Here is a 20,961-nt window from a genome sequence, read left to right as displayed (position 1 = left end):
GCCCCCCGCCCCCCGCCAAGTTCTCTGTTTTCACTCAGGGAAGACCAGGAGGATTCCCGGACTGTCGGGGAAGAAGGGGCTGGAGGCCTCATTCCTCCTCCGACCCCAGTTTTCAGAGAAGTAGCCTTGCGAAAGAGAGAGGACCTGTCCGTCGCAGTCACCTGGGGAGCTCCAGGAACACCTGGCCCTGAGTACTACCTTCCTCAGCTCACCACATTCCCCATGGCGATACGGCGCAGCCAGGCTGAACAAGAGAGTGCCGGAGCCCAGCCAGTAGCGAGGGGAGCGGGAGGGCGGCGGGGATACCTCAGAGCCGCGGAGTCGCCTAGTACAGCACAGCCCGCGGCTGCCAGCAACACCCCTCGAGAGCCAAGGTCCTGGAAAGACGCGACGTCCCCAAGGCAGAAAGCGCCAGAGGCGAGCGGCCAGCGCCATGACCTACAACTCGTTGACTGACCCTTCAACCCTTTCGGCCGCTGTGGAGCGCAGCGGAGAGTAATTCTCCCCAGTCCTCCCAGAGAAAACGCGACTTCCCCTTTCCAGGCCGCCTCTTCCGCTAAACGATTTCCGGTCCACAGGTTCACGGGGAGGGGAATACCGGATTGGGTGGGACTTTGCCGCCCTTTCGCGCCTGCGCCCTGAGGACCGTTCCTTTTTGCATGCTATAGGGTTTCTGCCCATACTCTGTGGGACTTGTCATGGCTTTGGAATAGGATTAACACCAGAAGAGAATTGAAAATTCTCTGGTAGACCCGATAATTTAAGTATGCAAGGAAAAAAAACCGATCTATTATTTATAATTTTCTGCTGCCTTCAAAGATAGAGTAATAGGCGGTCCTTTTTGGAAATAAATTCTTGGAAGAATTAAACTGTTCCACATAACGAAGGCGAAGAAGAGATTGACAGTTAGGAGGAGGAGTTCTTGAGGAGATAGAGAAGCCAGAGAAGATAAAGAATGTGAAGTCCAAGCTGGTCTTAGTAGAAAACGATGTGGAGAACAGAGGGAAAAGAAAAAAAAATTAAATGTTCATACAACTTACAGCCCATTGACAAGTACCTCCCTCAAGGAGCTTAGCTACCTCAGGCAACCTTTGACATTAGCCTAACCTCTAAGACACTATAAAAATCCCTTTGGAAACTTCCTTTATCTATACCTTCCCCCTCCCCCAAGATAAATGTATATATGTTAGCAATCATCCTCAAAACATGCAGCACACTAATATACATCTGAAGGGTCTCATGACTAAGGTTTTATTAGACAGTATTAAATGACCTTTTCCTAACAGCTAGCCCTTCAAGGTCCTGGAAAATTTGCTTCCAAATTCCTTGGAGACTTACCCTATCCCTAAACACCCCCCAACTTGAAAGTATGTAATCCAGCCTCTCCTTACAACCCCAGAGAGCTTTGTCTGCCCATAGGTCCTGTCCATGTGCTTTAGTAAAACCACCCTTTTTGCACTGAAGTCGTCTCAATAATTCTTTCTTGACTGCTCCCAAACCACAACATTTCACATCAGAAAAGACTAGGGAGAGGAGGCCTCTTGAGAGAAAGTTGATGACCTTGTTTGCTGTGGGATGTGTGGTGCAACCCCTTGGTTTCTCCTCAAAATATTTAGCAAGATTAATATGTCTCGGGCGCCTGGGTGGCTCAGTGGATTGGGCCTCTGCCTGCTTCCCCCCCTCTCTCTGCCTGCTTCTCTGCCTACTTGTGATCTCTGTGTGTGTGTGTGTCAAATAAATAAATAAATAAAAATCTTAAAAAAAAGATTAATATCTCTCACCAGGGTGGAATATTTTGGGAAGGATCAAAGAGTTTTGAATCTTACTTCAAGACTGATGTGGGTGAAAACATGAGCTGCAAATGGAGTACATACTATCCGGATTACGTGTTTTTTTCTTTTTTTATGGGCAATAAGGGAAGATGTAGTATGTTATTGTACTATGTAGTATTACATAGTACAATAACACATACTTATTTCATTTGTTCTTTCCAACTACCTTGTGAAACAATGGGTATGTCAAATTAATTAACAAAAGAACTATAGCTCAAATAAATTAACCAAGGATACATAGGTAATAGATGTTGTTGGAAGACTAGAAGACTATAATCCATGTCTTTGAACTCCAGGTCCAATGCTTTTATATGATTGCTGCCTCCATGTCTTCCCATTAAATCTCCCACATTTCTTTATGATTGCATTAGTAATATCCTTATTTTCTTTGTTTTTAAAGTATATTTTAAAAAAACATATAGAGTCTCTTCTTAACTTTTTTCTGAACCTTAGTCTTTTTATCCAGAGGGAACCATTTTTACATATTTCTACCGATAGTTACCTCAATATTCCTAAATAATATGTTCATATAACTGGATGCCATGAGAATCCTGAAATTGAGTTTCTGATATCTTAGCCAGAGTAAATTTTTTCAAAGATTTTATTTTTAAATAATCTCTACACCTAACATGGGGCTCAAACATAAAACCCTGAGATCAAGAGTCACATGCTCTACCTACTGTGCCAGCCAGCCATCCCAACAGAGTGAAATGTTAATGAAATTTTCTATTTTGAAAAAAAATTTAGATCCTTAGGAAAATCGCATGAACTCACATTTCTTCACCTAGATTCAGCCATTGTTAACATTTTGTCAAATTTTATTTATCTCCCTTTATATATATTACATGTAACATTTATATTATGTTCCAATTATTATTTTTTGTTGCTGAATCTTTTGAGAGTAGATTATAGATATCATGATGCTTTGTGCCTAGAAACAAAGATATTCTCTTATTTAGTCCCAGTACAACTATCAAATTCAGGAAATTGAAATTGACCGAATACTATTAAAGAAATAAATTTTGTTTATTGCCCCCAAGCAGTCCTCGATAGCAATCACTTTTTCCCCAAATAAGATCAAATCCTGATTATATGTTTATGTGCTGCATTTAATTGTCATGTTTCTTTAGTTTCTGTAAGTCTGTGATATTTCTCTCTTGACTCCAGGCATACTATTTTTTCTTTTCTACAATGAGCTTCAGACCTCCCTACATGATATTCTCTCTGTCAGGATTCCTTCCCATTACACTGGTCACCCTCCCCCTTGTTCCCATCCACTCTACTCTTTCTTACTTCGTTAATTTTTATTCATCTTTCTTTTCTTTATTTTATTTTTTCAATGATTTTATTTATTTATTTGAGAGAGAAAGAGAGTGTGTGAGAATGGAGGGAGGGGCAAAGGGAGATGGAGAAGGAGACTCCCCACTAAGCAAAGAGCCCCAACATGGGACTCCATCTCAAGACCCTGAGATCATGACCTGAGCTGAAGCCATAGTGGGTACTAAAACTATAAAAATATAAAAAAATGTAAAACCACTCTCGTCTCTACTTCTTTCCCTATTTTAGTAGAGCCAAAAGTCAGAAAGTTTAGGTATGGATATGGATATGTATTTTTGAAATTTTGAAACTTTCACCTAAATTTCACCTAAAAATCTGAGGACTTTCACTTAAATGTAAAATCGGAACCAAAAGTTAAACAAATTTGTCTTTATAACGTTCAGTAAAAACAAAATAAAGCAATTCTCTTCCTTTTCCCTACTGTCCTCCAACCACGAAAGTCTTGTTTCTGTCCCTGCAACTGGCTAAGTCTTTTTCTGTCTTTGTCTATCATTCCTCTGATCTCAGATCTTTGAATGACTTGCTCTTTCTTGTTTTTCAGGTTTCAATCAAATATCACTGCCTCAGAGAGACTTTCCCTCATACTCAATCCAAAAAGTTCCCATTTGAGGCACCTACTTGGCTCAGTCATTAGAGCACGTGACTTTTGATTTGCAGGCTGTGAGTTCGAGCCTCATGGTGAGAATAGAGATTACTTAAAAATAAAATCTTCAAAACAAAACAAAACAAAAACCTTCCATTATCCCCAATGTCCTCCCTATCACATCACCCTCTATTACTTTCCTCATGGTACTTATGACTATCTGAAATCATCTCATTTGTTTTTAATAACTTACTTGTTCTTCTAGTATAGAAAATTCTGATGTCACTAATCACAAGTCTAGAACAATGCTTGGCCTGTAGTAGGCACCCAATAGGTGTTCAATAAATAAATGAATGAATCTTCACTTGCAATGATATAATTATTTAAAAGTGTTTTTTTGTGTTTTTTGGATTAAAAGTCTTTTTTTTTTTTTTTTACTTAGGAAAGTCCTCATTTGTTTCATTTTCCATAGTCTTCTGCAATTTATCTTTTTAATATTTTATTTATTTATTTGAGAGAGATTGAGAGTGACAGAAAGCAGGAGCAGGGGGGAAAGGGAGAAGCATGTTTCCTGCTGTGGAGCAGGACCGCAGGATCAGGACCAGGAAATTAACCCCAGGATCAGGACCTGATCCAAAGGCAAACACTTGAGGGACCAAGCTACTCAGGTGCCCCTGTCTTCTGCAGTTACAAAAAATATATCTTTTGCTCATTTTTCTATTTTTTAAGAAGATTTTATTTATTTATTTGTCAGAAAGAGAAAATGAGAGTGTGAGCACAAGCAGGGAGAACAGCAGGCAGACGAAGAAGCAGGCTCCCTCCTGAGCAAGGAGACCAAAGCAGGACTTGATCCCAAGACCCTGGGATCATGATCTGAGGCAGATGCTTTCTGAGCCACCCTATTTTTCTATTTTTTTTAAATCAATTCATACTTTACATACTAATCCTTCCTTTAATATCAGGTTTGTAACAAATATTTTTCTCATGTGTTTGCTGAATGATTTTGTCCCTGTTTTCCTTGGGCAGACGCTCTCAATTTCTAGTAGTCAGATGTAGCAGTATTTTCCATGGTAGTTTGTTTAGTTGTAGGCAGCATCAAGTAGCAGTAAAGCAGGATGCTTTGAAATTAGTTTACTTAGAATCTGTGACTTCAGGCGAGTAAACCAATTACTCAGCTATCGTATTTCAAGTTACTCAATCACAGTTTTCTCATTTGCGAAATGGGGTTAATGGCACTAAGTAGGTCACAAAATTGTGAGAATTAAATGAGATTCAGATGCAAAATGACTCGGGTAGTGCGTTCATTGAAAAGTTGTAAATAAGAATGTTTAGGAGTTCGCATTTCTGATTTTTTCCTTGTTTTTCAGATAGTAGTATAAATTTTTCAAATATTTTAATTTGCGGGGCGCCTGGGTGGCTCAGTGGGTTAAGCCGCTGCCTTCGGCTCAGGTCATGATCTCAGGGTCCTGGGATCGAGTCCCGCATCGGGCTCTCTGCTGGGCAGGGAGCCTGCTTCCCTCTCTCTCTCTCTCTCTGCCTGCCTCTCCATCTACTTGTGATTTCTCTCTGTCAAATAAATAAATAAAATCTTTAAAAAAATATATTAAAAAATATTTTAATTTGCTTATCCTTCTGAAAAAATTTTTTTGTGCACCAAGCAACTCATTTTTGTGTCTAAAATCAGCTGGGACCTTCCATAAGCAAGCCATCTTCTAAAAGATGTGGAAGCCCGGGTCTACTCCCCAGGTGCAGGTAAGAGTCAGTACTGGGCGGTCCGAGGCCACAGTGGGCGGAGCTTCGCCTTAGCCACTCCCCGCCCCGCCCCGCCCCTCTGTCCATTCGGCCTCGGGTTCCTGTGAATCCTTGCGCCCCGGATACCTAGTGGATTCTGCCTGCCTGGTCTCCACCCCTGCCTGATTTACCCCACTGAGAGCCGGATGTGAGTGCGGGCCTCTGTCTGCTTCGGGGCTGGTGTAGCGGGGCCCCAACAACCCACAGATCCCCTAGGGGAGAAAGAGAGCCCGCTTGGGGAGAAACCGGGCCCGCAGACTCCGCGCGGTGGGGCCCACACGGCCCTCGCGCTGGAAGTGCACCCTGGGCTCGGTGCGGCGAGGGATCGGCCGGAGCGCGCAGGGGACTCTCGAGCCTCAGCGTACGAGCCTGGGGAGGCTTGGGGCTGGCTAACGCCTTCCGGAGAAGCCAGAGTTCGGGGCTAAGCTGTGGGCCGCGAGAAGCCTCCTGGGCCTGGCTTTCGTGCACCTGGGCGGGCGGTGTCCAGCTCGCCAGCTTATCCCAGCAGGGAGGGTCGGGCCTGAGGCCCAGGGGAGGTGACACGCTTGAAAAAATCCGCAGCGCCCAGTGGGGCGAGGGGCTGGGTCAGGGCTCCTCGCTTAGAATCAAATGCTCGGAGGAACAGGCACGCTTCGCAGCCCCTGAGGGTTCCAGGAGAAGCAGCTAGGTGGGGCGGGAAGAGGTAACTCTTTGATTTCATAGCGGAGCAGAAGGTTGTGAGACAGAGTTTCCTAAGAGCTCCTGTTCCGGCTCTGGCTCCCACATTCTTCTGTCTAGGGCTTTGGACTCACTACAACCAGGGACGTGGAGGAAATGCAGTTGCTTTGGTTTTGCAATGCCTCTGGGAGACAGAGGATACAGACCATTAACGTTGCACTTGGTTGATGACCCACAGTTTCTGCTTAATCTTTTTGTGGCAGGCTCAATAAATCAAATAGAGAAACAGAAGGTATACGGGGTTGAATATAGCGATTTTTGGTTAGTGACCCATAAACACTAGAAAATATTTGTATTTGTTAGTTCATTTAATGGTCACAGACTTAGGTGGTATTGTTACTCTGTTTCATACTCGGGACTCGGATTAAATAATTTACCAAACTACAAAAGTGCTAAACAGTACGACTAGGGCTGGATTTCAGGTCTCTGTATGATTTCAGGGCACAGGCCTAATGGCTTAATGTAAAGAACATTTCTGCTTGGGATAAGACAGTTAGTTAGCTGGGTTTCAAGCATATGCTTTGACGTTTGTTAGCTGTGTGACCTTGGGCAGGTTACTTAACCTTTTAGGGCCTGTTTCTGCGCTTGTAAAATAGAGATAAAATACATCCTATGTCATACGGATTTTTAAGTGAATTAAATAAAATCGTATTTGTAATACACTTAACAAAACACTTGCCACATATATAGCTACATGTACCTTGCTGTTGTCATTAACTTGGGGTCTGCAAACTCCAGTTCTGAGTGCTGCCTGCCAGAGCCAAACAAAACTTATGTGGGCATAGAGCATGGGTAGAGAGAAGCAAGGAAGGATAAGAAAGGAGAACTAAGAACAGATGACATATATGACGGCAATTCTAGTGAGACCAGTAGATTAATCTTTGGTACCCGGGGCCACTTTTTTGCCTTTCTGAGATATTTTTTTAAAGGCAGTTGCTTTTGGCTGATGGTTTGGAAAAATGCATCCCAGTCTGGGCTGAAAATATTCAAATAAAGCAAGTTTTGGGGACTGGACCATGTTGAAACTCGCTGGATGTAAAGGGGAGCTGAATTTCAGCACTCCCCAGAATTTCTGGCATGATGACACGATGAAGTGTGCAGTTGGTTCTCCTTCCTTCAGGATTTCTTCTGTCAGATCTAGCTCCTGGAGAATGGAGAGGGAGAGGAGTTTTCAGGATGGGGGAAACAAAAGGAATCTTTGTCTTTTTAGGGCTGTGTAATGACTGGACACCTCTCCTACTTTCACTTCTAACTCTAAACACTTTATAGACAGTGGTCTTGATTTCCACATAAATTTAAGGCACCCTAAGTTTACACATATTCAGATATTTTTTGTATACTCTTTCCAGTGCTATTACTGTAGTCCTGAATATTTCCTTTGCAGCATCTGTTCAGATAACCAGTTCACACTGTATCCTACCTCCTAGCAATTCTTGGTATAGCTTTTGACATAGTTTTCCTCATCCTCCTTCTCTCTCAGTACTATTGCAGTGCTTTTTTCCCTACAATTGTTAGAGTTTTCTTTTCTCCTTTTTCATTTTTTTTTTTTTCAGTCAGTGAGTTATTATGTGAGAAGGTATGCCTGTCAGCAAAACTGAGAAAGTTAGTGTTGGATATGAAATACAACTCAATGACATTTGACCTTCAAAGATCTGTAATGAGCCACCACTGATCACCAAAAACATAATCTCTGAGGTGGATCTTTTAGTAAGGATCAATGACACCATCTGTTGGTGGTACTCAACAAGTTTGAGGACCCCAGACTTGGACATTCCTTTAATGAACCCACTATTACCTTTACCTTACAGGTTAGCTTCCTTCCTTCCCACCAATGTTTTTCCTTCGTGTTCTTACATACATTATAAGGATCCCTAGGCAGGTTAAAGGCCAACAATTAGGTAGAATATGTGGTTGAAGATTTGTTGAAAGATAAGACTGAGAAGGTGGTTTAAATGAGCCCCTATAAGTATCATATATTTTATTTAACTACATTACTTGAGTGTCTGATGTAATCAAAGCCAGTTGCTATATATACTTTGGTAAGATGATGATAACTACATTTAGGTTGATTATGTTGGCTTACATTTGAAGAGGCTAGTGGAAGAATCTTGGGATTCTTTTGAAGAAGGTGTATTCTTTTAGTGTTTAACAGCTTATCAGTGGGCAATCATTGGTTTTCCAATCATATTTTTAAAAAAATTTAAAATCAGTATATTACTGATCAAATTTACCAACATAAGTTAGATGGATAGCATATTAATACAGTTTTCCCATGAAAAGTAGAAGGAAATACTACTCATTTTAGCAAATCATTTTGAAATGTCCTGTTGCCAGGGGATGTATTATTTCTGGTTCCTGTGAAAATTACCAAAGCACAGCATGGTTGCAATACGCATTTTCATCAGGCTACTTCAGGTTTCTGAGCTTTAGCTCCCTGTTCCTCTAACATGGTAGTACACATTAAATTTGATATCTGCAAATGTAAAGCGGAACTTGTGGGTCACATTTTCATCTGTTTAGGGATCAGGATTATTTGAAAAGAAGTGAAAATCAGAACAAGTATTTCCCAATTGTGTTGTCAAGTTAAGGTTATAAAATATCTAGAGTTGTACCCCGCCTTCAGTACTTCTTAGTCCTCCCCTGCTTTGTTTTTTCTTTAGCACTTTAACACCAGGCATACTGTATATTTTACTAACTTATCTTTTTAAAACATTTTTAGTGATATATTTTATTTAACCAAATGTATTTAAAAATCATTTCAATATGTGATTAATCTAAAAAGTTATTGAGAGTTCTCACATTTTTTTTTTTTTATTTCAGTCTTTGAAATCATGTTCCATCATGTCAGAGGCACCACATTTCAAATGCTCAGTAGCCTCATGTCACTAGTGGCTACCATACTGGTCAACTAAGGGCTAGAACTTGACTCATGTCCAGACCATCTACATGATTCTAACATGTAAGGACTGAAGCTCTATACTTCTAACACTCTGAGGCTCGAGGGTGACTTTCTAGAATCCTGTGATTCAGATAGTAACTAATGCTGTAGGACCCTTGGGTCAAATGGCCTGATTCCAATGTTCTAAGAGTCTGTGATTCCAACATTTCAGAGTTTTTGACTTAAGGATCAGCAAATTCCAGCCTGTGGGCCAAATCAAGGCCATGGCTTGTTTTTGTAAATAAAGTTTTATTGGAATACAGCTATGCCTGTTCAGTCTGTGGCCACTTTCATTCTACCAGGGCAGATTGAGTAGTTGTGACAGAGACCATGAGTGACCTCTTGACCAGCCAAAACTACAATATTTACTTTTTGTTCCTTTACTGAAAAAGTTTACTGGCCCTTGATGTAGAGATGCAAAGACTCTAAGATGGGTAGTGGTTTTACAGATGTTTATTTGACTGTTACACTTTATAACCACACATATGTTACATAAACTCTTTCTGTGAATCAAATATCACATAACATATGTTGTTCAGAAGAGATTGGTTTCCCCATTTTAGGTATTCACTATTTCAGGCTTATATAATTCCATTAGGTTGATTATTTACCTTTTTTTTTTTTTTTGAGAAGTAGTTCCACGCCTAACATGGGGCTTGAACTCATGACCCTGAGGTCAAGAGTCCGGTGCTTTACTGACTGATCCAGCCAGGTGTCCCTCCTCCACCCTCTTTTACTTATCTTTTTTATCGTCTTTCTCCCTATAGTGTAACCTCAGGAGGGCAGGTTACTTGTTTTGTTCATTGTTCTCCCAACACCTCAGAACATGACCTGATCCACAGTAGATACTCTATATAAATATGCGTTGAGTGATTGAATAGTATTATTAAACTGTTCATGTTTGGGAAATAGAAAGAGGGTTGCCAGAACGTTAAAACCAGTTGACATTTATGTGCCAAGTAACCATAAACGGAATATTCTTGAAATCAGGAAATATATAAACATTTCAACAGTCCTTGCTCAACATTCAAAACTTTATTATTTTTTAAAAATATTTTATTTTTAGGTAATTTCTGTAACTAAGATGGGGCTTGAACTTACAACCCCAAGATCAAGAGTCCCATGCTCTACCAACTAAGCCTGCCAGGTTCCGCTGTTCAATGTTTAAACTTAAATCTTAAGAATGAAGTAGTGGTAGTTGTTCCAGCTTTAAACTGAAAGAATTATTTTGTGTCATTGTTCACCATAAACTGGAAAGAAGCACAAAGTGACAAAATGTGAAATGCCTGTCTTGCCCAGTTAAATATTGTATGGCCCAGCTAGGAAGAGAAGGAAGGGAGCTGAGTTTTAGGAAGCGTGCTTTTAGAGTTGGGCATAGTTGGATTGTAGGGACAGGTGAGAAGTTCTGATGGCTGGCCCAACATCTAGGAGATTCCAGAAGGTGGGGAGTTCTTAAATAGCAAGGGACATCAATCTCAGCAGGTCGATGTGCCTTTTTATAGTATCCAAACTGCCAGCAGCTTTACTGAGCCCTTAGAATTTTAACATGTTCAACGGAGCATCCTGGAATTTCTGCTAGGTGATATAGCTCTGATTTTTATCAATGCCATTTTTGGTAAAAGATGATTCACTTTGTAGATACTTACTTTGTAGCTAATTTTGCCAAGATGCCTGCTTCCTAAAGTGAGGCAACATTGTGATGTTGCAACTGCTTCTAACTTTTATTAACAGTGCATATACTATGAACTTTTCATTAGATAAGCTTGACAATATAATCAGTGACATTTCTAAAGTGTGTATAAAGCAGCCGTTGGGATTAGTAAAGCAGTCTAACCAGAAAATGCATGTGAAATAAACTCTATAGCCTGCTATGAGTCATAGAACAGATCAGTATAATCTTAGGAATTTTCTAGAGAAATCAAGGAAGGGGCCTTAATTAATTGCTCACTTTGTAACAGTAAGGACAGGGTAAAACTGCACATGCTTTCTGTGTTTAAAGTAAGCGTAAGGGACACCTGGGTGGCTCAGTTGGTTAAGCATCTGCTTTCTGCTCAGGTCATGATCCCAGGATCCTGGGATTGAGTCCTGCACTTGCTCAGCGGGGGCCTGCTTTCCCTTTGCCTGCTGCTCCCCCTGCTTGTGCGCTCTCTCCCTCTCTGACATATAAATAAAATCTTTTTTAAAAAAATAATAAAATAAGAGTAATATAAAACTATATCTTTTCCCAATTCTGCATGTTCAGATATCAGCAATAGCATTGCTATCCAGATTTTATTCAGGATTATTCAAGAATCTGGAAATTCATTTTAAAAATGGTGGTCAAATGCTGGTTCCTTCTGCTGCTGTAATACGAGCTGGGAGTTTAATAATGTGAGATTCCATAGATGGTAGTAAAACTCACTTCCTCATTATGCTGCATGTACCTAATAGATTGGGGCTGGTGTTTTGTTTTGGTATACTATACTTTTTCAAGTCATCCAGGGATAGAGAATTTAAGAATTTCAAGCAAAGGTACCTAATTGGTGGGCAAGTATCTAAATATATATTTTTTCAGGTATAGCTTTTTTGGTGGTGGGAAATAGAAGCTGAATTTGGGAAATGTTATTTTTTTCCTTACATTTCTCTTTTTGGTTCTTATAAATTTTCTGCTATTTTCTACTTTTTAAATTTTTCTACTCTTTTAGTACCACTTCCTAAACAAGTTTATATTCACTGTAATTAGTCATGGAATAGTAACTAGAAGAGGCTTTAAAGTTACTTAAAGTGATTGACTCAACTCTTAGAATTGACAGTTGAAAAACCAGAGTCCTAGAGCAGTTATAGCCCTTGGGGCACATGTGGTAGGGCTGATGGAGAACTATACTCCTTTTTTTCCCCGCACTCCTGGTCCAGTGACCCTTCCCGTTGGTCCCTTTTTAACATTTAAAAAGAAAACTTGCCCTTTTCACTGTTTAGGTGCTTTAATGCTTGGCGTAATTTTAATTCTGTATCCCTATGGCTAGTATTCCATTGCAGGTATTTTTAAAAAATGTGGGCATCTCTTTCCTCCTTCCTTCCTTCCTTCCTTCCTTTGTTTCTTTTTTCCTTCCTTCCTTCCTTCCTTCCTTCCTTTCTTCCTTTCTTTCAGATTTTATTTATTTTATGACAGAGAGAGTGAGAGAGCACAAGGAGGGGGAGCGGCAGCAGGAGTGGCAGAGGGAGAAGAGGCAGGCTCCCTGCTCAGGAAGCTAGATGCAGGGCTAAATCCCAGGACCCCCAAGACAGACACAGACACTTAACCACCTGAGCCACCCACGTGTCCCTGGGCATTTCTTTCTTTCTTTCTTTCTTTCTTTCTTTCTTTCTTTTCTTTCTTTCTTTAAATTTATTTGACAGACAGATCACAAGTAGGCAGAGAGGCAGGCAGGCTCCCTGCTGAGCAGAGAGCCCGCTGCAGGGCTCGATCCCAGGAATCTGGGATCATGACCTGAGCCGAAAGTAGAGGCTTTAACCCACTGAGCCACCCAGGCGCCCCTGGGCATCACTTTCTTAATAAATGAAGGGCAGGCTCACTGTACATTCCTTTAATGTAAGTTTTTCTCTGGCTATTAAGTGTGGTATATTCCTGAGAATTAATGTTGCTGCCTTCAGAAAGCACGGAGATTCTGTGTCCCCCATGTAGATCTGTGTTTGTAGAGACTCGAGCAAGAAGAAAATGCTTTCTTAGCCCTAAGTAATTCACAGTGTAATGTGCTGTCTTGAGGAGAAACTGCTGTGATGTAAATGCACACCATTCCAGTTCTTCCATTGTTTGGCCATTACTGTTTGTTTATTCTGGTTATTTTTGTTTAAGAAAGATAATCATAATTGTAGCCTAAAAATTAATGTTCTAATTTTGTAAGATCGTATTCGTTAATTTGTGTCAGGCTGAATATTTACATTTGATATACTAACTAGAAAGCTATAGGGAAATTAATTAGAGAATATTGCTGTTAGACTAAGTAATGATTAATTATAGTCCTTAGTGCTCTCAGGGCATTCTGGCATGATAGGAAACAAATCTGGGTTCTTGTTATGGCCCTGCTACTTGTTAGCTTGTTTTTCTTGGGCAAGTAATTTAAATGTTTGGGCAAATTATTCTTATTTTTCTAATAGAAACGATGTGTTGTTTTAAAAGTTAACAATTATTATTATGAATATTATTAACATTCTGGGACAATCCAGATATTATAGCCTTAGCTCTGGTGTATTGATCTCTTGCTGTATAGTACTTATTCCTTGTCTTGCCCAATGTACTAGGGTTTTTTTGTTTGGTTTTTTTGGGTTTTTTTTTTTTTTTTTGTAAAGTTCAGAAGATAATATATTATTTGGAAGCATTTTGATAATTTTGTAGAAAACAAAAACCAGAAATTATCCAGCCACATGTGTTTACTAACTCTTTACATTTTCCCCTCTCCCACTCTCTATTTTTAAGGGAAAAAAATGATCCAGTAGCAAGTGGCAAGTGGCAAGAATATAAATTATTTTATAATGGAGTGTAGTTTTAATCCTCAGTAAAAATAGAAATCTATAGATTTCTTCTCCAGCTCTGAGGACACTTTGATTGCTTCCTCTCTGCACCACACTGTTTTATATTGTTTGTGTTATTTCTGTGTATATGTGGATAGCTAGATATTTTGCTTTTGCTTTGCATTCTTTCCCCACCCCATGCCGGAACACGAAGATACTCAGTAAATAATTGTTGAATGAATGGAACTCCCCAATAGAATTATAATGAGTTCCAAGGTCTTCTGTTGCTGTATCAGGTCCCCACTGTCCTTAGCATGATAATGGGTACACAATAATCTCTCTCTTTTTTAAAAGATTTTACCTATTTATTTGACAGAGAGAAGCACAGTGAGAGAGAGGGAGCACAAGGGGGAGGATATGGGAGAGGGAGAAGCAGGCCTTCCACTGAGTAGGGAGCCCAACAACGGCAATGGGGCTTGACCTGAGCCACCCAGGTGTTCCACACAGTAACCTCTTAATATAAACACTTGTTGGTTTGACTGAGACCTCCAAGTAGTGGCGGCTTTTAAACTGACTGCCATATTACCCTTCCCCCACTTTTTTAGGGAGGTTGAGGAGGACACTTTTACTGTTCTGAGCCACACAATTTGAGAAACACTGCATGGGGTGTGTCCTGCTGATGTTGCTGGGCCCCATTCCAGCTGCCCCAAGGTTACCCTGCTGGCTTTCAGTGGAGGTCATGCAGGATGCAGTATGGATAGCAGTTAGTGAATCATGGTATTAGAACCAGAAGGAACCTTTGAGAACTTTGTAATGTTGCCAGCCTCCTCATTTAGTAGCTAAAGAGTGAAATTTCCTAGAGACATTTGTGGCTGGGCACTGACTTCTTCCTCCCAATTGTTCTACAACAAATAATGAGTCACTGACACTGGCTCTGTCCCCCCTCCCCCATGCACCAACCGGAGGTAGCTCAGGTAAGCAAACTCTTCTGAGAGGATTTAGGAAAATTAGCACTTATCTATAAGAAAGGCTGCCTGCCTGGCAAATTAATTTTGTGTAAATCCCAGGCATTCTTTTATTATTTTTCTAAGAAGTTCTTTATAAACAAGGATGAGAAAGTTTCATTATGTCTTACTATTGAATAACAAGCCATTGATGGCTAGACTATTAGTTAAAGTATTTGAATAGTTTATAAAATAATAATTGCAACAATTCATAGAATATCTAAAAATGTGAGTGCCCTATAAACCTACAGTTGTCAGGCAATTTTTTTATCCCCATTTATAGATGCGGAAACTGAGGTTCTGACAGACAATTTGGTAAAGCTGACACACCCAAATAAATGATGGGAAGGAAATTTGAACCAAGCCTACTGACTCCAAAGTCACTGGTATTTCAGCCATGAAAACCCTGTGTCAAACATCAGACAGCATGCTTCAGGATGCAGAGGAAGCAGTAAAAAACAGGTCCTTGTCCTCAGCACACAGATAGAGTGTGGGCCATGCATACAAGTAACAATAGTGGTAAGAAAATAGCATCAGTACCATAACTGCCCTACAGGGGAATCAGCAACAGCTTGATGGAGAAAATGTCATTTGAAATGGATCTTGACGAGTTTAGATGACAGGCTGGGGGCAGATGTAGACAGAGCCATGAATTACAGATGTACCTAATTGGACTAGGGTAGACTCTGGATAGCCAGTAATGATTATTTTTAATTTATTATTTTTTTAAGATTTTATTTATTTATTTATTTGAGAGAGAGCACAAGCGGGGTGGGCAGGGGTGGAGAGGCGCAGAAGGAGTGGGAGAAGGAGACTCCTTGCTGAGCAGGGAGCCTAATGCAGGGCTTGATCCTAGACCCCAGGATCACGACCTGAGTGAAAGGCAGATGCTTAACCACTGAGCCACCCAGGCATCAGATTTTTTTTTTTTTTTTTAAATCAGAAGTGATAAAATCATGATATGAATGGAAAGAGGATGGCAGTGGGAGTGCCTGTCTGGAGACCGTTAAGTGGGCAGGTAGAGCTACAGAAGACCTGAAGAGGGGCACCTGGGTGGCTCAGTGGGTTAAAACCTCTGCCTTTGGCTCAGGTCATGATCCCGGGAGTCTGGGATCGAGCCCCACATTGGGGCTGCCGATCTCTGCCTGCCTCTCTGCCTACTTGTGATCTCTGTCTGTCAAATAAATAAAATCTTTAAAAAAAAAAAAAAAGACCTGAAGAAGTTGTGACCATAGGCATAGGGAAGGTTCTGCACCTCCATAGTTGAGAGAGATTTGAAATTGTTCTAGGCAGGGGTGCCTGGGTGGCTCAGTGGGTTAAGCCGCGCTGCCTTCGGCTCAGGTCATGATCTCAGGGTCCTGGGATCGAGTCCCACATCGGGCTCTCTGCTCAGCAGGGAGCCTGCTTCCCTCTCTCTCTCTCTGCCTGCCTCTCCATCTACTTGTGATTTCTCTCTGTCAAATAAATAAATAAAATCTTAAAAAAAAAAAAAAAAGAAATTGTTCTAGGCAGAATCTGCTTTACTGAGTAGACCTAAGGAGTACCTCTAAGGAAAGATGGGAAAAGAGAAAGCACATAAGACCCAAGAATTTTCAGCTAGACCTCAGAAATTTCAGGCATAGGAGTGACCATATGCTTTAAATTTCATACATCCAGCCCAAATTCAATTATTAGGTCTTATTTTTAATTCCTTTGAACTGTCTTGTTATAACGTTGACTCAGGAAAATTAGGGTTACCGGGAGAATGGCTGATAGGGTTAGTATTTCCAGATGTTATTTGCATTTTAGAAACTAGACAATTCTCCAGTGAGTAATCTGTGTTGTAAGAAGCTATTGTCCACTCCTGGAGGAGGTTCTTTCTGTCTTTTCTATCATCCTGCATTTTGGGTAGTAAAACACATAGAATCACTCTTTAGTTATAGACACACATTCGTCTGCCTGGTCACTTATCCCAGCCAAATCTCCTATTCTCCATACTCAAAGGCTACAAAACATTTGCCTTATTTTCCTCCATCATAAAAGAATGCCCTATTGCTTTTTTAAAAAATTGTGTATCATGTGCTGGTTGATGACACTGAAAGGAACTGAGAAAAGCATCATCAGGGATGTTGCTTTTAACAAGGTTCCAGACCTGATTGTTTATGTAATTTCTTCCATTTGTCATTCAGCCCTAATGAATTTCTAGAAAAAAATGAGGCTGCATTCAGAGTCATTTTCATGGGGGAATGCTGTTAATAGAGGAAATTTGTGTCCTAACAGCAATATAGTAATGCAATATCAACGATTTACTAAATAATCAGGTGTGTCTGGCATATTGTTTTTGTGGCTCTTGTATAATCATTGTTAGGGGGTGGAAATGTTCCTCTGATGTATCTTTTTGCTATGAGGCTGACTTTACACATAGATACAATACATTTTCTGTTGAATTCTCTCCATTTTTGGAATTTGAGGGCTTTCTGTTTGCTGGTAGACAATTCTTTACATGTTCTTCAGGAGCTTTAGAAATCCTTACTCATTCTAAATCTGTCCACAGGGTACTGCATTGTCCTGGGTATAGATGACATACAATTTATAAGACTTAAACTACCTTAAGAAAAAAATTATACAACTAAACATTTATTCCATAGATTCTATGTTAGATATGAAAGCGAGATTCACAGCACATTCCCGATTTGTAAGTTTACTTACGTATCTCCATTTTCACTGATGAGAAAATCTAGGCTCAAAAAGTAATTTATTTGAGGTCACACAGGTCTCACCAGATGCAGGATTTCACCCAAGTATTACTCTAAATGTACTCCAGATTTGATCTTGTTCCTATACTGTAGTTATCTGTTACTATTGCAGCAGGAATTCAAATGACTTGATGTAGTTTGGAATCATTAGAGAAATCATCATGGAGTAGACTAGTTTAAAAAAAAAAAAAGAAAAGAAAAGAAACATGGGATATATGGGAGAAGATCAAGTAGTCCTAAAATAACATAATAGTAATAAACAACTTTGGAACACTTACCATGTACTAGGCACTATTTAAATATATTCACTCATTTAATCCTTGCAACAACTGTATGAGAAATATTATTTTCATTTTGCAGATGAGGAAAACGAGGGGTTATAAGGAGGTAGAGACTCTCACCTGAGGTGACACATTAAGTCAGTGTGGGATCCAAATGAGAACTCATCTGTCTGATTCCAGAGCTTATCATACAGGGTGATGAAGAGGAAGGAGCAAAGACCTGAGCTGAGGTTGAGAGTCGGACCCTTAGCTAACTGAGCCACCTAGGCTCAGTTACATTTAAAAATAAATGTAAATGACACAAGTTACATTTAAAAATAAACCATTTCGGGCGCCTGGGTGGCTCAGTGGGTTAAGCCGCTGCCTTCGGCTCAGGTCATGATCTCAGGGTTCTGGGATCGAGTCCCGCATCGGGCTCTCTGCTGGGCAGGGAGCCTGCTTCCCTCTCTCTCTCTCTCTCTGCCTGCCTCTCCATCTACTTGTGATTTCTCTCTGTCAAATAAATAAATAAAATCTTTAAAAAAATATATTAAAAAATATTTTAAAAAATATTTTAATTTGCTTATCCTTCTGTTTCCTCCTCTCTCTCTCTCTGCCTGCCTCTCTGCCTACTTGTGATCTCTCTCTGTCAAATAAATAAATAAAATCTTTAAAAAAAAAACACCATTTCATTCTATTATCCTCAATGTGAGAACTTTCAGTTGTACCTCCTAACCACCCCTCCACCCCAGTACTTCAGCCTAGCTCTCAGGACATCAAACTTGACCCTCTTCTTGTCCAGCTTGGTTTCCCCCAACATGGATGCTTACTTCTGTGACACGTGACGATGAGGTGTCCTCACTGTGCCTTCTAATGTCTTGATTCTTTTCTACTCTGTGCTGTCTCTCTCTTCACCTAATGGAATCCTTCAAAGCCCAGGGAATGTCAGTCTGACCCACACTCTTGGCACTGTCAGTTATTCTCGGTCTGCTTCAGTGACTTCTTTATATCTTTGGCACATATTGTCAGCACTGTATATTTTGGCACTTAATAATTTTGACAATGTAAGATGACAAAATAAAGAAATCTGAATTTAGATTTAGATTTAGTTTTACAAAATACCTGGGTTGGGTATTTAGTAGGCAAATTGGGAATCTGTGAATTTTGTTTCTTATTAAGGAATATTTCTGCCTTTTTTTTTTTTAAGATTTTATTTATTTATTTGACAGAGACACAGCAAGAGAGGGAACACAAATGGGGATGGTGGTGGGAGATGGAGAAGCAGGCTTCCCTCTGAGCAGAGCGCCCCATGCGGGGTTCAATCCCAGGACCCTGAGATCATGACCTGAGCCGAAGGCAGAGGCTTAACCCACAGAGACACCCTGGTGCCCCACATATTAACAGTCTTATTCCAGAGAGTTTACTCCGGGATCCTATTTTGACAGCTTTTCCTAAGAATTCAGCTGTTTCATTGGGAATGCATGGACTTATTATTAAAGGCACCATTTCATTAGCATCCTGTTTCTTTGGTTTTCTCACAGTTCAAGATGGCTGCCCAATGCGTTACGAAGGTGGAGCTGAATGTTTCCTGTGACAATCTTTTGGATATGGATGTAGGGTCAAAGTCGGACCCTTTATGTGTGTTATTTTTAAATACGAGTGGTCAACAGTGGTATGAGGTAATGTTAAATACTGTAGGGGAAAAGGATTCTGAATTGCTCTTTTGATAATGTGAAGTGCTTATTACAACTGTTAAAAATAATGAAAACAGCTCATATGTTAATGCAGTTTTTTGGGGGCAGGTTTGTCCTTGATTGTGGAATTTTTCATCTACATATGGAAACTTTCTTTAGCTATCTGTTGTGCTTATATTTAGTTACCTGTAGTACATAAAGATGCTAAAATGTAAGTGCATTTTAATCTGACGAAACTTTTTGTTTTGGGGTGAGTATAGGTTGATCGCACAGAAAGGATTAAGAATTGCTTGAATCCCACATTTTCCAAGACATTTGTTATTGATTACTACTTTGAAGTGGTTCAAAAATTGAAATTTGGGATTTATGACATTGACAACAAAACCATCCAGCTGAATGATGATGACTTCTTAGGAGAATTTGAATGTACCCTTGGACAAGTGAGTATAATTAGCTACTGCAATATATTGTGTCTAAATTTTAACCAGAGAATTGGGCGTTTTTATGTGTTCATTAGTTTAATTTTTAGAGTTGAGACATATGTAATCACTTTACAGATTTTTTCAAAGACGTATGTAATCACTTTACAGATGTTTCAAATATTAGTATGTTTGGTTTGAACATTATAGAATTTATCTTATTTTTCATAAGGGCAGGGACTATGTGTTTTTGGCAAAACCCATTAATTCTTTTGAGTTGGGGTGTTTCGTTTAACATTGCAGTAAATAATACCATTGCTCTAGCTGCTTTGTGTACTATTGGTTTTTCTTTTAAAAAATTTTTTTTTAAAGATTTTATTTATTTACTTTTTTGAGAAAGGGTGTCAGAAGGGGCAGATGTGGAGGGAGAGGGACAAGCAGATTTTGCACTGAGCACATGAGATTCTGAGATCATGGCCTGAGGTTAAACCGAGTCAGAGGCTTAACAGACTGAGCCACCCAAGCACCCCTACAATTTTGTTCTTATGCTTAAGTCATAAATGTTTTCAAAGTAATAGCACTGTCCCTTTACCTGGCCTGATCTTCTTCAACCTTAGGTGTACTAGTGTAAGCCTTCCTCTCCAATAAGCCTCCTCTGATCCCCTTGAGTAGTTTGGCGCGCCACCCTGTGCTCACCCCAATACTCTCTACTGCTTCTACCCGATCATCAACTCTCCATCCATAGTTACTTAATTATCTGTCTTTCCTATGTGACAGATTTGATCAGGGTAGAGGTATGCCTGTAGGCTCACCGTTTTGTTTCTTTCTCAGAGTCTGAGTTCTAAAGAGAAATCAGGGCGCCTGAGTGGCCTAGTGGGTTGTAAAACTCTTAATTTCAGCTCAGGTTGTGATCTCAGGGTCTTGATATCCCGCTCAGCAGGGAATCTGCTTGTCCCTCTCTGTGTGCTTACCCTCCCCCTGTCCCCGCCCTTCCACAGGCTCTTCTCTCAAATAAATAAATAATTAAACAAAATCTTAAAAAAAAAAAAAAAAAAAGAGAGATCTTGACTATTTGTAATAGAGCTGGGAAGGGCCCAGGAGGGAAGACTCATTGTTTTTCAGTAGGTGACATTATTGCCTAGATTTGTTTATTTTTCCATGT

At 40.1% G+C, this 20,961-nt stretch overlaps 2 protein-coding genes across 5 annotated transcripts in view; one reads left to right on the top strand and one right to left on the bottom strand.

Annotated features, from left to right (window-relative positions):
* RMDN1 (regulator of microtubule dynamics 1) overlaps positions 1-567 on the bottom strand; it is a 53,710-nt gene extending 53,143 nt beyond the window's left edge. For 2 of the 4 annotated variants that reach the window (XR_006601500.1, XM_045063150.1), the window contains exon 1: positions 307-567. Coding sequence is in view for 2 of the 4 variants with exons in the window: in XM_045063150.1 (XP_044919085.1) it covers positions 307-435 (129 nt within the window). In the remaining 2 variants the exon portion in view is untranslated. The remainder of the gene's footprint in view (positions 1-306) is intronic. The other 2 variants (XM_045063149.1, XM_045063151.1) reach the window with 2 other exon arrangements.
* Positions 568-5,578: 5,011 nt separating this feature from the next.
* The window catches only part of CPNE3 (copine 3), a 49,675-nt gene continuing 34,292 nt past the window's right edge, over positions 5,579-20,961 (top strand). Inside the window, exons 1-3 of the mRNA XM_004766969.3 lie at positions 5,579-5,692; positions 19,228-19,365; positions 19,641-19,820. Coding sequence (XP_004767026.1) covers positions 19,234-19,365; positions 19,641-19,820 — 312 coding nt within the window. The 5' untranslated portion in view covers positions 5,579-5,692; positions 19,228-19,233. The remainder of the gene's footprint in view (positions 5,693-19,227; positions 19,366-19,640; positions 19,821-20,961) is intronic.

This window comes from Mustela putorius, unplaced genomic scaffold (assembly GCF_011764305.1).
Source record: "Mustela putorius furo isolate JIRA1106 unplaced genomic scaffold, ASM1176430v1.1 tig00003846_pilon_pilon_pilon, whole genome shotgun sequence".
NCBI lineage: Eukaryota > Metazoa > Chordata > Mammalia > Carnivora > Mustelidae > Mustela > Mustela putorius.
The sequence above is the reverse complement of the archived record's forward strand: the minus strand, read 5'-3'. Positions and strand labels throughout refer to the sequence as shown.